Raw genomic sequence first — 15,437 nt, forward strand, 5'->3', positions numbered from 1 at the left:
TCTCCTCTCCCAATTTACAGCCACTTTTAAAATCTTTTAATGCTTTAATGCATAATCACATAAGCACATTGGATTAATGCAATAGAAATGAGATCCTCAAGTTGGATCTCTGAATTATAGAATCCATAGTGCTGACTGAGGCCATTCAGCCCATCGAGTCTGTGCTAACAACAATCCTTCCCAGGCCTTAATCCCCATTTCCCCAATCCCTACAACCCCATGTCTTTACCCTGTTAATCCCCCTTATGTTATGCAACAATTTAGCATGGCCACTCATTCTAACCCGCACATCTTTGGACTCTGATCTATTCAGAGTTAGTCTGTGTAATAGTTGTAGCACCAGCCTAAATGGTCTTAGCACCTTGAGCTAGAAAAACTAGTTACACACAATGATTTCTGTTTAGAAGAGTATCCAGACAGCAGACACTAATTGAGTGGGATGTTGATAGCTGTCAACATCCAATGAGCTATCACCTGATGCAGGTCTATTTCTCTCTCATGTAACTACATGAGCACAATGTCAACAAGTTTGATCAGGCTTACTTCTTCCTGGTCCAACATCTGCTGCTTAAGTTTTTCCACCAGTTGGCTCTGCTGATTAATCTCCTCATCCTGCAACCAGTACAAGCAGTTAGTGAATTATCAACAATACTAACATTACACAAAAGAATTCCTTATGCAAGGGTACACCAGTGCAGTTTAATTTAGAAATACTTTGCTTTCCCACTGCCAGCAAACCACATTTTGTTCATGTATGATCTAGGAAGTGAAAAAACCCTTAAATTTTCAAGTTTTTATCCTTATTTATTAGTGTCACAAGTAGGCTTACATTAACAGTGTGAAAATTGCCTAGCTGTCACACTCCGGCACCTGTTCGGGTACACGGAGGGAGAATTTAGCATGGCCAATGCACTTAACCAGCACATCTTTCAGACTGTTTCCGGGAGGAAACCAGGGGACCCAGAGGAAACCTATGCAAACGTGAGGAGAATATGCAGCTTCTGTACAGTGACCCAAGCAGGGAATTGAACCCAGGACCCTGGCACTGTGAGGCAGCAGTGTTAACCACTGTGCCACCCACAATCTTAAATTGTATTGACAATCTTAAATTGTATTGAAGATGCACGCAAATACACATTTGAGACCAAATCTTGAATGGTAAAATTAGGTCAAATAATCAATTACTTGCAATATGCAGTTTCTAAATGACTCGTGCTGTTTTTAAAAATAATCTGGCAGTGTGTGTTTTAAGAACATAAGAAATAGGAGCAGGAGTAGGCCATCTAGCCCTTCGAGCCTGCCCCGCCATTCAATAAGATCATGGCTGATCTGTCGTGGCTCAGTTCCACATTCCCGTCCTCTCCCCATAACCCTTAATCCCCTCTCTTATCAAAAACCCATCAACCCGCGTCTTAAAAATATTTAGCGAGGCAGCCTCCACCACTTCAACGGGCAGAGAATTCCAGAGATTCACCACCCTTTGAGTGAAGAAGTTCTTCCTCAACTCTGTTCTAAACCGCCCCCCCCTTTATCTTGAGGCTGTGCCCCCTAGTCCTACTGTCCTTTCTGAGTGGGAAGAGTCTCTCCACCTCTATCCTATCCATCCCATTCATCATCTTATATCTCAGTGAGATCTCCCCTCATTCTTCTAAACTCTAACGAGTACAAGCCTAGTTTATTCAGCCTCTCCTCATAGCTCAACCCCCTCAACTCCGGTATCAGCCTAGTAAACCTCCTCTGCACTCCCTCCAAGGCCAACATACCCTTGCGTAAGTACGGCACCCAAAACTGCACACAGTACTCCAGCTGCGGCCTCACCAATGCCCTATACAGCCGCAGCAAGACCTCCCTACTTTTATATTCAATCCCCCTCGCTATGAAGGCCAGCATCCCATTAGCCTTCCTGACCACCTGCTGCACCTGCAGGCTGGGTTTTTGCGTCTCATGCACAAGCACCCCGAGGTCCCTCTGCACCGTCGCCTGCTGCAGTTTTTCGCCACGTAAGTAATAATCCTTCCTACCATTATTCCTACCAAAGTGGACCACCTTGCACTTGCCAACGTTAAATTCTATTTGCCAGTTCCTGGCCCATTTGCCCAGCCTATCTAGATCCTTCTGTAGACTCTCCACACCCTCCGCGCAATTTGCCGTTCCACCAATCTTGGTGTCATCAGCAAATTTTGACACCATACACTCGGTTCCCTCCTCCAGATCATCTATATAAATGGTAAATAGCTGAGGCCCCAGCACCAGCCCCTGGGGCACTCCATTAGTCACCAACCGCCAATCCGAATAGCACCCATTGACCCCCACTCTCTGCCTCCTATTTGACAACCAATCCTCTATCCACACTAACACCCTACCCCCAACTCCATGTCCCCTGACCTTCTGCAATAACCTGTGAGGCACCTTGTCAAACGCCTTCTGAAAACCAAGACCGACCACATCCACCGGCTCTCCTCTATCCACCGCCCTAGACACATCCTCATAGAACTTGGCTCATTAAATTCCACAGATGACAATCGTATAACTCAAACAGGACAATGGCAAAGGTTTGAGTCATTCATTTCCATCCTTTTATTTGTTAATCTCCTTTCTAGGTAATAGTCTGACTTCTCTGTTTTTAGGAACTAAACAACACAATCAACTAGCTATCATTTAAATTATGTCACAAATCTGGCAATGAGGAAATTGGAGTCTATTTTGATTTCACAATCAACCCAAGTTAACCTGCTTACATCCATATTAAGCAATTCTTTCAATCCTATTTTAAAAACATGAATCATGCCACTCTTAATTTTACCTTCTCTGAAATTAACAAGTTCAATTACGTTATATCTTCATTATTGTGAATTTTGCTAAACCGTGATATTTCTCTCCTAGGGTAAAAGTCATTTACTAGGGGCCATTGGTTTAAGGTGCGAGGGGCAAGTTTTAAGAGATGTACGAGGCAGATTTTTTTTTTTTTACACGGAGTGGTGGGTGCCTGGAACTCATTGCCAGGGGAGGTAGTGGAAACAGATACAATAGTCACTTTTAAGGGGCATCTTGACAAGTATATGAATGAGATGGGAATAGAGGGATATGGTCCCTGGAAGGGTAGGGGGTTTTAGTTAAGTCGGGCAGCATGGTCGGTGCAGGCTTGGAGGGCCAAAGGACCTGCTCCTGTGCTGTAATTTTCTTTGTTCTTATACTGGAGTTCATATCCAAATCAAAATTACATGTTCTTTCATTTGAGATATAACATCCAGTTTTATTTCAAAATTATTTATCTTCAACACTGCTCAGAGTATTTGTTTTCTTAAACAGGTACAATTGGAATAGATTTAAAAGCATTGTGGGGTATCCCGTTTTTGAGTTAGTTCCTTCAATTTAAAATGGCAGATTTATAGTAATTTTTTAGTACAGGAGATCAACTCAACTGCATTGGTCAACTACTTCACTAATTCTAGAAAAGTCTGTTACCGTAAGAATTATTTCTGGGGATTGGGAGTCAAAAGGAAATGATCTTTACTGTAAAGTTAACGTGTTTTTGACAGCAAAGAATTAGACAACAGAAAACAGCATTTCTACTTATTGTATAAAAGCATTGTAGAAATATTCAGGACAGGATCAGCATACCTTGTCATCAAGCTGCTTATACAGTTTTGAAATTTCTGAATCCATCTTTAATTTTTCTGCATCAGTGAGTTTAACGGTAGGAGTTTCCTCTATTTTGTCATTGGTGAGAACGATCTCAAGTGCTTCCTTGTGTTTCTCTTTGTCATACTGTTCTTCTACAGGTACAGATTCACCTATGGGAAAGAATTAATTGAAGATATAAAGTAAATAGTTTTGGTTAAATTATTTTAAGTTACCTAAAATCACATGCAACAATGATGTTTACAAACTTAAAATTTAGGCAGCCACTTTCAAATGGATGCGAAAAGTAGCAATGGAGGCATATTAGACAATTAGGAAGTCATCGATGTTAGTAAAAATAAACACATTTGAATAAGATTCAATAACATTTTGGAAGTGAGGTCACTTCACTCATTTCATCATGGGCAACCTAATAAAGCAATTGGTTGGAAAGTTAAATCACTTTTCAAGTGTAACTTGAGTGGCACAACTTGATTGATGAAAGGTTACATACCTTTCCTCCATCTATTGAGTTCATTTTCAAGCCACTGGATTGTATTTCTTAAAGTCTTGTTCTTCTCCTTCTCTTTTTCATATTTCTTCTTCCACTGTTCTGCTGTGAGCTCAACATTAACAGTTACAGTATTCTTAATGGTCTTGGCTCTGTAGGAAACAGAAAAATGAAGAAACTAAGAAATTACTTTGGTTAAAAAGATCAAAACAGTATCCTCCCTCACCTGTAATCAGAATTCGATACATATAAATATCTCCAAAAAATAAGCATTTGCTCTTGAAATAACATAGGTACATTCATGCACACACTACACTACAACTATTCAGCACTAGCAGAAAAACAGAAAGAATTGCCCACTACTGCCACACTTGACATTCTTACAATATACCTGTCACTCCACAGAATAATGCCCTGCTTCACAAAGGCTTTCAATTCTTCACAGAAGACTTTCAATTGCTCCTCACATTTGAGCCTTACAGCCCTCTGTGGCCCTTGTGGATGGCCAATTTTTCTTTTCTATATCATACCTGTATTGTGAAATGTCTATCACTGCATCTTTGACAGTCACATTGTAAAATGTATGATCAATGGACATCTGCATCCCCTTTGATGCAGATGTCCAACTCTTTCCTAAGCAGCGAGCCTTGTTCCAGAGTCAGACTTTCCATACACACAGTGCAACATGCAGCACCCAGGTACACTATGGATCTACAACCGCTGACATATGCTTCTTGTGCTGCTATCCAACCTACACCTAACTTAAAAATAGTGCAAGCACGACTCCCACCACTATTAAACTTTACTTACAAACTTAGCAGACGTATTGATTGAAAATTAAAATCCTCCTGCCCAACTGAATTTAAAATCTGAACTCCCATTAAGATTAAGGTTCGCACTGTTCCAGGTTTTTGTCATCCACCGGCAGTCCAAGGACACCCTGATAATTTCTCAGCACTCTTATGGTAGATTTCAGTATGCAATATTCATATCTTTATAATCTTTCCTTCAATATAGATCAGCTGTGGTTAACCTAATCAATGCCCAGACATCGAGGGGATAAGGATAGAACTAAGAAAAAATATTTGCAGAGGTTGAACAGCAATGGGAGATATTCAGCATCAAGAAGCAGTTTCACTAAAAACATGACAGAATTAGGTAATAATGAAACATATGGATGAATAGATATGGATGAAATTGAATCCAAAAGAAAACTACCACAGACCAGAATACAAAAGAGTTAGCCAAGTTAAAATTATGAAGGCAAGCTGAGAATGTGCAATGAATTTATTGAAAGTATTTTAAAGACATAAATAACACAATGAAAACTACAATAGGGATAAGGCCACTAAGAGGCGCACAAATTAAATTCATAGGTAATAACAATGAAGCGGCAGAAATAAGGCATAATTACTTTTCCCAGCTTTTAACCAGAGGCCATCAATTTAACATAAGAATCAAAAAGGTCAACAAGACATTTGATTTAGAATGCAGATAAACAATGGAAAAATTATACATAATGAGGGAGTTTAAAACCTATGATCTGCATGGACTGTATCCATACAATAATTCCAGGGGACTGGTAGACAGCTATTATTCCTATATTTAGAAAAGAATGATTGAATATAAAAGTAGGGAGGTCTTGCTGCAGCTGTATAGGGCATTGGTGAGGCCGCAGCTGGAGTACTGTGTGCAGTTTTGGGCGCCGCACCTGCGCAAGGATATTTTGGCCCTGGAGGGAGTGCAGAGGAGGTTTACTAGGCTGATACCGGAGTTGAGGGGATTGAGCTATGAGGAGAGGCTGAATAAACTAGGCTTGTACTCGTTAGAGTTTAGAAGAATGAGGGGAGATCTCATTGAGACGTATAAGATGATGAATGGGATGGATAGGATAGAGGTGGAGAGACTCTTCCCGCTCAAAAAAGACAGTAGGACTAGGGGGCACAGCCTCAAGATAAAGGGGAGGCGGTTTAGAACGGAGTTGAGGAGGAACTTCTTCACTCAAAGGGTGGTGAATCTCTGGAATTCTCTGCCCGTTGAAGTGGTGGAGGCTGCCTCGCTAAATATTTTTAAGAAGCGGGTTGATGGGTTCTTGATAAGAGAGGGGATTAAGGGTTATGGGGAGAGGGCGGGAAAGTGGAACTGAGCCACAACAGATCAGCCATGATCTTATTGAATGGCGGGGCAGGCTCGAAGGGCTAGATGGCCTACTCCTGCTCCTATTTCTTATGTTCTTATGAAATCAAAAATAATAGTCAGCATGGATTTCAAGAGAAAAGGTTATAGTTGGCCAGCCTCTCTGAAATTACATGAAGAGCAGACAAGGGTAATGCAGCCAATATACACAGTCATTCAAAAATCCTTTAATAATATACTACACAATAGGCTCATGACTAAAATATGATACAAGATCAGGAGACAAGTAGCAGAATATGTACAAACATTACAAGAGAAGGAATTTAGAGTTACAGACTAGTGGAAGATTAAAAAGTGATGTTACACAGATTGATGCTAGAACCACGATTTTCCATTATTTACATAAATCATTTGATTCAGGAATTGGAAAAATATCTAAATTACATAAATTTCAGGGTGGGAGGGTGTTGAGTTAATATGGTGCAGGACTGAGATAAAAGGTAAGTGCAAACTGTGTGGAGTTTGCACATTCTCCTCATGTCTGCGTGGGTTTCCTCCAGTGCTCCGGTTTCCTCCCACAGTCGAAAGAAGTGTGGATTAGGTTGATAGGACACTAAGGGACAATTTTGGCAAGGCCAGAGATGTGTAGGTTAGAGGGATTAGTGAGTAAATGTGTAGGGATTTACTGACAAGATGTACAGGGATATGGGGGTGGGGCCTGGGTGGGATTGTGGTCAGTGCAGACTCGACGGGCCAGATGGCATCCTTCTGCACCACAGGGTTTCTATGACAAGAACGTGCTAAAATTGCGTTTCAACACTGTAGACAGAGAAGGTGTTTCCACGTGTGCAAGAGTTTTTTGAATGGACCTACCTCACATTAAGTTGATCTTCCTCTACACCCTAGCTATGACTGTAACACTACATTCTGCACTCTCATTTCCTTCTCTATGAACGGTACGGATTTCCATCGAACCCTACGGTGCAGAAAGAGGCCCTTCAGCCCATCGAGTCTGCACCAAATACAATCCCACCCAGGCCCTACATCCTTATCCCTACATATTATACCCACTAATCCCTCTAACCTATGCATCCCTGGGCACTAAGGGGCAATTTCTTAGCATGGCCAATCAACCTAACCCGCACATCTTTGGACTGTGGGAGGAAACCAGAGCACCCGGAGGAAGACCACGCAGACACGAGGAGAATGTGCAAACTCCACACAGACAGTGACCCGAGCCAGGAATTGAACCCAGGACCCTCGAGCTGTGAAGCAGCAATGCTAACCACTGTGCTACCATGCTGCCCAGGTATGCTCTGTCTATAAAGCACACAAGAAACAACACTTTTCACTGCATACTAATACATGTGACAATAAATCAAATTTAAAAGCTAGACGCCATAAATACAAGATATTTAATAGAACTAATAAAGAATCAAGGAGAAACTCTTCACTCATGAGTGGTGAGACATGGAACTCACTGTCACATGCAGTGATTGCAGTAAATAGCATAGGTCCATTAGTGGGAAACCACATAAGTACTGGACAGACAGGTTGATGGAGTGAGGTGAAGTTGCTAAGAGTGGGAGAAGAATTGATAAGATCTTTTAAAGTGATAAGATCTTTTAAAAGGAAGAAACAAAACAATGGAGGCCGTTCCTATCAATCCCTGCTCCACATTGACACATTCACACTTTCCAGGGGAGCGGGTTGGCTCATCTGAAGGAAATCTGATTCCTGGCTTGGGTCATTGTCTGTGTGGAGTTTGTACGTTCTCCTCGTGTCTGCATGTGTTTCCTTCAGGTGCTCCAGTTTCCTCCCACATTGCAAAAGATGTGCTGGTTAGGAAAATTGGCCATGCTAAATTCTCCCTCAGTGTACCCGAACAGGCACTGGAGTGTGGCGACTAGGGGATTTTCACAGTAACTTCATTGCAGTGTTAGTGTAAACCCACTTGTGACTAATAATTAAACTTTAGACGATTGTGTGGACCAGACATGCCAGTTGAACAACTGGATCTTATGCTGCAAATTCTGTGCAACTCTTAAGCATATTGAGCAATTCACAAAACACAGCACTTCATTGGACTCATCAACAGACATTCAATACATGCACCACATTAGAAAAATAGGTTCAGCCCATGTTCCTATTCCTCACATTTATCAACAGTCGTTGGTGTAATTGTGCATGTATCACTTCTGGATTTTGTATAGTACTTGACTGTCCTATAATGGTTATCATAGTCAACTATCCAGCTAGAAAGGCCCATAACACTTCAAATACAGATACACGCAGAAGCTAAGAGAGGATGCCAGATTCTCACAGAAAACATAATCCAAACAGCCAACACTTTCAGGAAAAGATAGATAGAAAAATAGAAAAATAAGAAAAAGGGAGTTTCAGATGAAACTGACTAAAATTAGTGTGCCTGCTTTATAACATCTTGTTTATTTTCATTTTGCAAAGAAATTCAAGTTCTCCATAAATTATATTTGTTTTAAAATATAGAATTGGAAAAGATGAACAACATAATAGAATATTCTTAAAGCAAATAATACTTATGAAGTAAATGTCACAAAGAAATTATCTAGCATGAATAAAGGATACCTCGCTCTACCAGCACAGGACTCTGCCAGGAGCTTATATAACACAAAAAACATTTGTAATTGTTCCTAAAATACTTAAGAGTTTACTCACCTCTGACCGAACATCAATGTAGTTTTAGTCTCTGCTTCATTGTAGGATGATGGTGAACAGCAAATAACTATTGTAGTTCTGCAGTTACCTCCCAGTGAATCTTGTAAAATTCTGGTCATTTTGCTGTCACGGTACGGTACATACGTCTAAACGAACAACCAAGGTTTTAAAAGTATACTTGATGTACAAAACCATCTTAACATTTATATGCCTACAAGCCTATTTTTCAAATGCAACTTGCATTCATACAGTACTCAACACTGACAGCATCTTACACCACTTTGCAGGGGGAGAAACAAAAATAAAATTAATACTTCAACCGTTGAAGGACACTGGTCAAGGTGACTCAGTTAAGCAGATAGATTGTTTGGAAATCTATAAGGATGTAAAAAAAAAGTAGAGGCAGAAGGGTTTTGAGGAATAGTGGAAGGAGTAGTAGAAAGGGTTGGAGGCAGTGCAGGGATGCAGGGTTTCATAATGTTGCACTGGCACAGCAGGGAAGGCTAGAAAGATTTGTAAACAAGGACCTTAAATTTGTTGCAAAAGTGGAAACTGGGAACCTGCACAGGCTAGAACAGACAGGAATAAGTTACCACTTAGTGTCCAAAGATGTGTAGCGTCGGTGGATTAGCCTTGGTAAATGCGCATGGGGATAGAGTGACTTGGGCAGGGGCTGGGTAAAACGCTCATTTGGAGAGTCTGTGCAGACCCAATGGGCCAAGTGGCCTCGTACTGCACTGTAGGGATTCTACAGAAAGACATTTTATAAGATGCATATTTATTATGTTTTGTTAACTCTCCTGCATATATTGCATGTTCGATGGAATTCTCATATTTAAGTTTCCTCCTAATAAAAATATATGGCAATACAACTGAAAAGTCTCAAACTGCTGGATTTATTCTGATGTCTTTGGTCAAGTTTCAAAAGGTATCCACAGGAAAAATCCTTAATCTGTTAAGATCTACACTAACAGTATATGTAGTATACTCACGCTTGATTCTGCTAGAGAAGCAATGACATTCCCCAACGCTGACAAAGATTTGTTGATATTCTTGGCTTCATCTAGTACGGCCCCTTCTGCTCCAGTTTTACTGACCTTAAATGGATTTTCAACAGAAGAAACATTCATTAACATTACTACAATAATTTCCACATTTTAAAAATAGTTTCCCCATCATTCACATTACTTACAACCATACACATCAAACCAGAATGGAACATCAGACCAGATAGACTACTTTATAAATAGTGCTCATGAGGAAGCAGCCTGTAGAGGTCTCAGTGCAAATTATGTCAGATAGAGGAAAAGGCGGTAAGGGCTGGGCAACAGCAGAGCCAAGCAGCATTGCAAAATTCTCTGAGATAACATCTAGGGCATCACTCTGCTAGCCATTTCCCCCCTGCCTTGCAGTGGGGCCATCAAGTGCAATTCTGAGCTAATCTACAAGGTGGTCTGCAGGGTCCTGACGATGTTCCTCGCAAACATCATCAGGGACTCTGTGACCTACACCAAACACACCAAGCACAAAATGATGGACAGCGATTTGGTATACGTCTGAAGCACCAGGGGGAGCCCCTGTAGAGTTTTGGTGGTTGAAGACAGTTTTAAAATCTGGAGTAGAGCAAATTACATACTTGCCCCTTTCTCAAACACAGCAAATGAGTACAGTCAGAGATTTACAGCATGGAAACAGACTCTTCGGCCCGACTTGTCCATGCTGTCTTTTTTTTTAAAGCCCCAAAGCTAGTCCCAATTGCCCTCATTTGGCTCATATCCCTCTATACCCATCTTACCCACATAACTAATTAAATGCTTTTTAAAATGACAAAATTGTACCCGCCCCTTTACTACCACCTCTGGGAACTTGTTCCAGACACTCACCACCCTCTGAAAAAATTGCCCCTCTGGACCCTTTTGTATCTCACCCCTCTCACCTTAAACCTATGCCCTCTAGTTTTAGACTCCCCTACCTTGGGAAAAGATAGCCTATCTAGCTAATCTGTGCCCCTCATTATTTTACAGACCTCTATCAGATCACCGTTCACCCACCTACGCTCCAGAGAAAAAAAGTCCCAGTCTATCCAGCCTCTCCTCATAATGCAATCCATCAAGTCCCAGTGGCACCTTAGTAAATCTTTGCTGCACTCCTTCTAGTTTAATAATCTCTTTTCTGGTGACCAGAACTGCACACAATATTCCAAGTGTGGCCTTACCAACGTGCTGTACAACTTCAACAAGATGTCACAACTCCTGTATTCAATGATCTGACCAATGAAACAAAGCATGCTGAATGCCTTCTTCACCACTCTGCCCACCTCTGACTCCACTTTTAGGGAGCTATGAACATGTACCCCTAGATCTCTTTGTTCTATAACTCACCCCAGTGCCCTACCATCAACTGAGTAAGTCCTGCCCTGGTTCAATCTACCAAAATGCATTACCTCGCATTTATCTAAATTAAACTCCATCTGCCATTTGTCAGACCACGGGCCCAACTGATCAAGATCCAGTTGCAATCCGAGAAAACCTTCTTCACTGTCCACTATGCCACCAATCTTGGTGTCATCTGCAAACTTATTAACCATGTCTCCTATATTCTCATCCAAACCATTAATAAAAAATGACAACTAACAGTGGACACAGCACTGATCCTTGAGACACACGGCTGGTCACAGGTCTCCAGTTTGAAAAACAACCCTCTACAAACCACCTTGTGTCATCAAGCCAGTTTTGTATCCATTTAGCTACTTCATTCTGGATCCCGCGAAATTTTACCTTATGCAACAACCTACTATGCTGTACCTTGCCAAATGTCTTGCTAAAGTCCATGTTGACAACATCAACTGCATTGCCCTCATCTACCTTCTTCGTTACCCCTTCAAAAAAACTTCAATTTGTGAGACATGATTTCCCATGAATAGTAAAAAGCATTTGAAATTGAGAGGATTTTGAATACTTAACTTCATGTTCAGAGGTCAACCTCTTTGCTTTTTTCTATTTCTATGATCTAGGCATTGCTGGCAAAGCCACCCTTTATTACCCACCCTCAAGTTCCCAGAAAGTTGACAGTGAAACTTCTTGAACCCTGCAGTTCAATATGGTAATGGCCCTTTCACATTGTTGTAGCTATTTGAAACAAGTAAATGACTAGCTGGGCCATTTCAGAGGACAGCAAAGAGTCACAGTATGGGACTGAGTCATAAAGGGCCTGACCAGGTAAAAGCAGGAAGGTTTCTTCCCTGAAGGAGATTTTGTGAAACAGCTGGGACTTTTAAAAACAATATGACGGCTTTGTGGTTATTTCTACAGCTGTCAGCTTTTAATTTCCAGATTTTAGCTGAATTCAAATTCTCCAAAAACCTGCATTTTCTAAATTCAGTCCCTGCCATTGAAATTTGGGAACATTGTGAAAGTCACATCTATCATAAGAAATATGGCTTTAGCATGCCAGCATTTCCTTCTGAATGGCAATCAATACAGTTATGAATGAAGCTTCCAAAAGGACAATGGCACTCTAAATTCATTTGCCAAACAGTGCCAGGAACTATATTAAAATGGAAACTCACTTCAGTTACAAGCTTTGGGAGACAAAGACTATTGTGTTGTGTAATTTTTATTTAGAGGGCAACAGTAAATAGAACATAGAACACTACAGCACAAACAGGCCCTTCGGCCCACAAGTTGCGCCGATCACATCACCTACCAACCTACAGACCTATCTATAACCCTCAATCTCATTAAACCCCATATACTCATCCAGAAGTCTTTTAAAAGACCCCAGCGAGTTCGCCTCCACCACCACTGACAGCAGCCGATTCCATTCACTCACCACCCTCTGAGTGAAAAACTTACCCCTAACATCACTTCTGAACCTCCCTCCCCTGAATTAACTAACTTGCTGTCCTGGCCTAGTTTTGTGTCAGACAGTTATTACGATGCATACCAATCTGATTTCAAAGCCCGAACTGAATTATCTTGTTAGCATACATTTGAAAAACAAAAAAACCTTGGAAAATGGCATCGCTGGCAGGCCATCATTTATTTTCCATCCCCAACTGTCCTTGAGAGGTGGCAGCGAGTCACTTTTTTCAGTTATAGCTGAGTAGATAGGTGGATAGGTCATTTACGGCCAGTTGAGAATCACCCACATTTCTGGTGAGTTTGGAGTCGCATTCAGGCCCAATCAGGTAAGGGCCAAAAGCTTTCTTTCCCCAAGGGACATAATGTAAACTTAGAGTTGCACTTATTCATTAAGACCAATAGTAGAGTCTTGCTGTCTACATCTCAGTGTCCTCACAAAGTTCAATACTCAATTAAGTTCTCGAAGTTTGATTTTCCATTTGGTACATGAACATTTTTCACTTGATTGCTACTGTTTCATCACCTCTTGAATGCTTGGGATTCTCAGCGGCACATGGTATTCAACATGACTTGGCACAAATTAGTTATGCTGCTAAAGTATTTTCGAAAACTGTACAAACATATGAATTAGGAGAGTAAGCCATTTGACTCTTCCAGCTTGCTCTGCCATTCAATATGATCATATCCGATCTGACTACAGTTCCCAACTCTACAATCCCACCTACCCTCAATAACATTAGATTCCTGACTAACAAGCGAGTCTCATCTACCTCTGCCGTAAAACAGTCAATCATTCTGCCTCCACTGGTCCCTGGAGAAGGAGAGTTCCAAAGACTAATGGCCCTCTGATAGAAAAAAAAACTCATCATCTTCTTAAAAATGAAGGATGTGGAAGCATTGGAGAGAGTGCAGAGGAGATTTACCAGGATGCTGCCTGGTTTGGAGGTAGGTCTTATGAGGAAAGGTTGAGGGAGCTGAGGTTTTTCTCTTTAGAGCAGTGGTGGATGAGAGGTGACTTAATAGAAGTTTAAGATGAAGGGAATAGATAGAGTGGACATTCAGAGACTATTTCCACGGGTGGATGTAGCTGTTACTAGGGGGCATAACTATAAGGTTCATGGCAGGAGATAAAGGAGGGACGTCCGAGGTAGATTCTTTACTCAGTGGTTGGGATGTGGAATGTCAGACACTTTAGGAACTTTCAAGCGGTTATTGGACAAGCACATGGAACACACCAAAATGATAGGGAGTGGCATAGCTTGATCTTGGCTTCGGACATAGCTCGGCACAACATCGAGGACCGAAGGGCCTCTACTGTGCTGGACTGTTCTGTTAAATGGGATACTACTTATGTTTAAAACTATGTTCGCTAGAATAGGTCTGGCCTCTCCCACGGGAAAACATCTTTTCATCACCCAACCTGTCAAGTACCTCAGACTCTTGGGGTTTCAATAAAATCACCTCTCATTCTTCTAAACTCAAATGGATACAGATCCAGTCTAGCCATCCTTTCTTCAAGATAACACCCCTACCATTAATCCCCATTATCTGTCGAATGCATCTTCTATGAACTGCTTTATATCATTTTATAGAGAACTGCATAGTGTACTCCAGATGTGGTCTCACCAAAGCCCTGCTCAACTATGGCAAAACATCCCTACTTTTATATTTCATTCCCCTCTCAATAAATGACAACATTGCATTCACCTTCCTAATCAATCACTCTACCTGCATACAAATATTTTGAAACTCATGTACCAAGACATACAGATCCCTCTGCACTTCAAAGTTCTGCAATCTCTCTCCATTCAAGGTATAGCACTGTAAAGAAATATTCAATCTTACCTTTTCACTACCTGCCAAGTCAACCAGATAAAGTTTGCCACTTAACTTCTGCTCTGTTGCAGTGTTTTCTTGTTTGACATTAATTAGAAAGATACTGTGGCTACGTGAGCTGTGTTCATTCATATCTGAAACAGACAGAGACTACTGATTAAAACTATACATTTTGTCCAGCTTCAACTGCACAAAATTACAGGGTGGTCGAATTTCATTTCTTCACTTGGTCTCCAGAGCTGTTAAAACCAGTGAGTGAATAGTTATAGCCAAAGGTTGATTTTCTTTTGGTGTGGTGCCATCGGTTAAATTTATGAGCTTCAGATGATGCATGATACAGAGATCATTAGAAAATGGACTGGGAGGGAGATACATATCTGTATTCGTCTCTAGGCATTGCAGATGCAATTTTGTAAAATAAATCACTTTTATTTACAAATTTGTAAAGTTTTCATAGTCACAGATGCGGAGAGGCATGATTTAAAATACCTGCAAGCTTTAATGGAAAATGGTTAAGTAACAGAGAAATCAGAAGTGTAGTACACACAAACTATATTAAGTGGGGGAGAATATCAAACTTAGTGAAAATTTAGTGTTTAATTAGTCGTCAAGTAACATTACAAAAATGCTTCCAGATGCATTGATCAGTCCTCAAAAATCACCTCCTATAACTTTTTCAAAGCTTGAAGTTAGCTATAGTACAAGTGGAAACCTGAAAATTACTGTCCATTTTACTATTTTTATAAAATTGCAGATTGAAATAAATACAACTT

At 40.8% G+C, this 15,437-nt stretch overlaps 1 protein-coding gene across 1 annotated transcript in view; it reads right to left on the reverse strand.

Moving 5' to 3' along the window:
- The window catches only part of LOC145358223 (kinesin-1 heavy chain), a 122,305-nt gene that overhangs the window by 38,269 nt on the left and 68,599 nt on the right, over window positions 1–15,437 (reverse strand). The window contains exons 8-13 of the mRNA XM_080212059.1: window positions 14,674–14,798; window positions 9,958–10,062; window positions 8,966–9,111; window positions 4,136–4,284; window positions 3,622–3,794; window positions 544–612 (exon numbers count right to left, since the gene is read on the reverse strand). Coding sequence (XP_080068185.1) covers window positions 544–612; window positions 3,622–3,794; window positions 4,136–4,284; window positions 8,966–9,111; window positions 9,958–10,062; window positions 14,674–14,798 — 767 coding nt within the window. The remainder of the gene's footprint in view (window positions 1–543; window positions 613–3,621; window positions 3,795–4,135; window positions 4,285–8,965; window positions 9,112–9,957; window positions 10,063–14,673; window positions 14,799–15,437) is intronic.

Source organism: Carcharhinus amblyrhynchos, chromosome 2 (assembly GCF_965287045.1).
Source record: "Carcharhinus amblyrhynchos chromosome 2, sCarAmb.v2.hapA, whole genome shotgun sequence".
NCBI classification, from domain to species: Eukaryota; Metazoa; Chordata; class Chondrichthyes; order Carcharhiniformes; family Carcharhinidae; genus Carcharhinus; species Carcharhinus amblyrhynchos.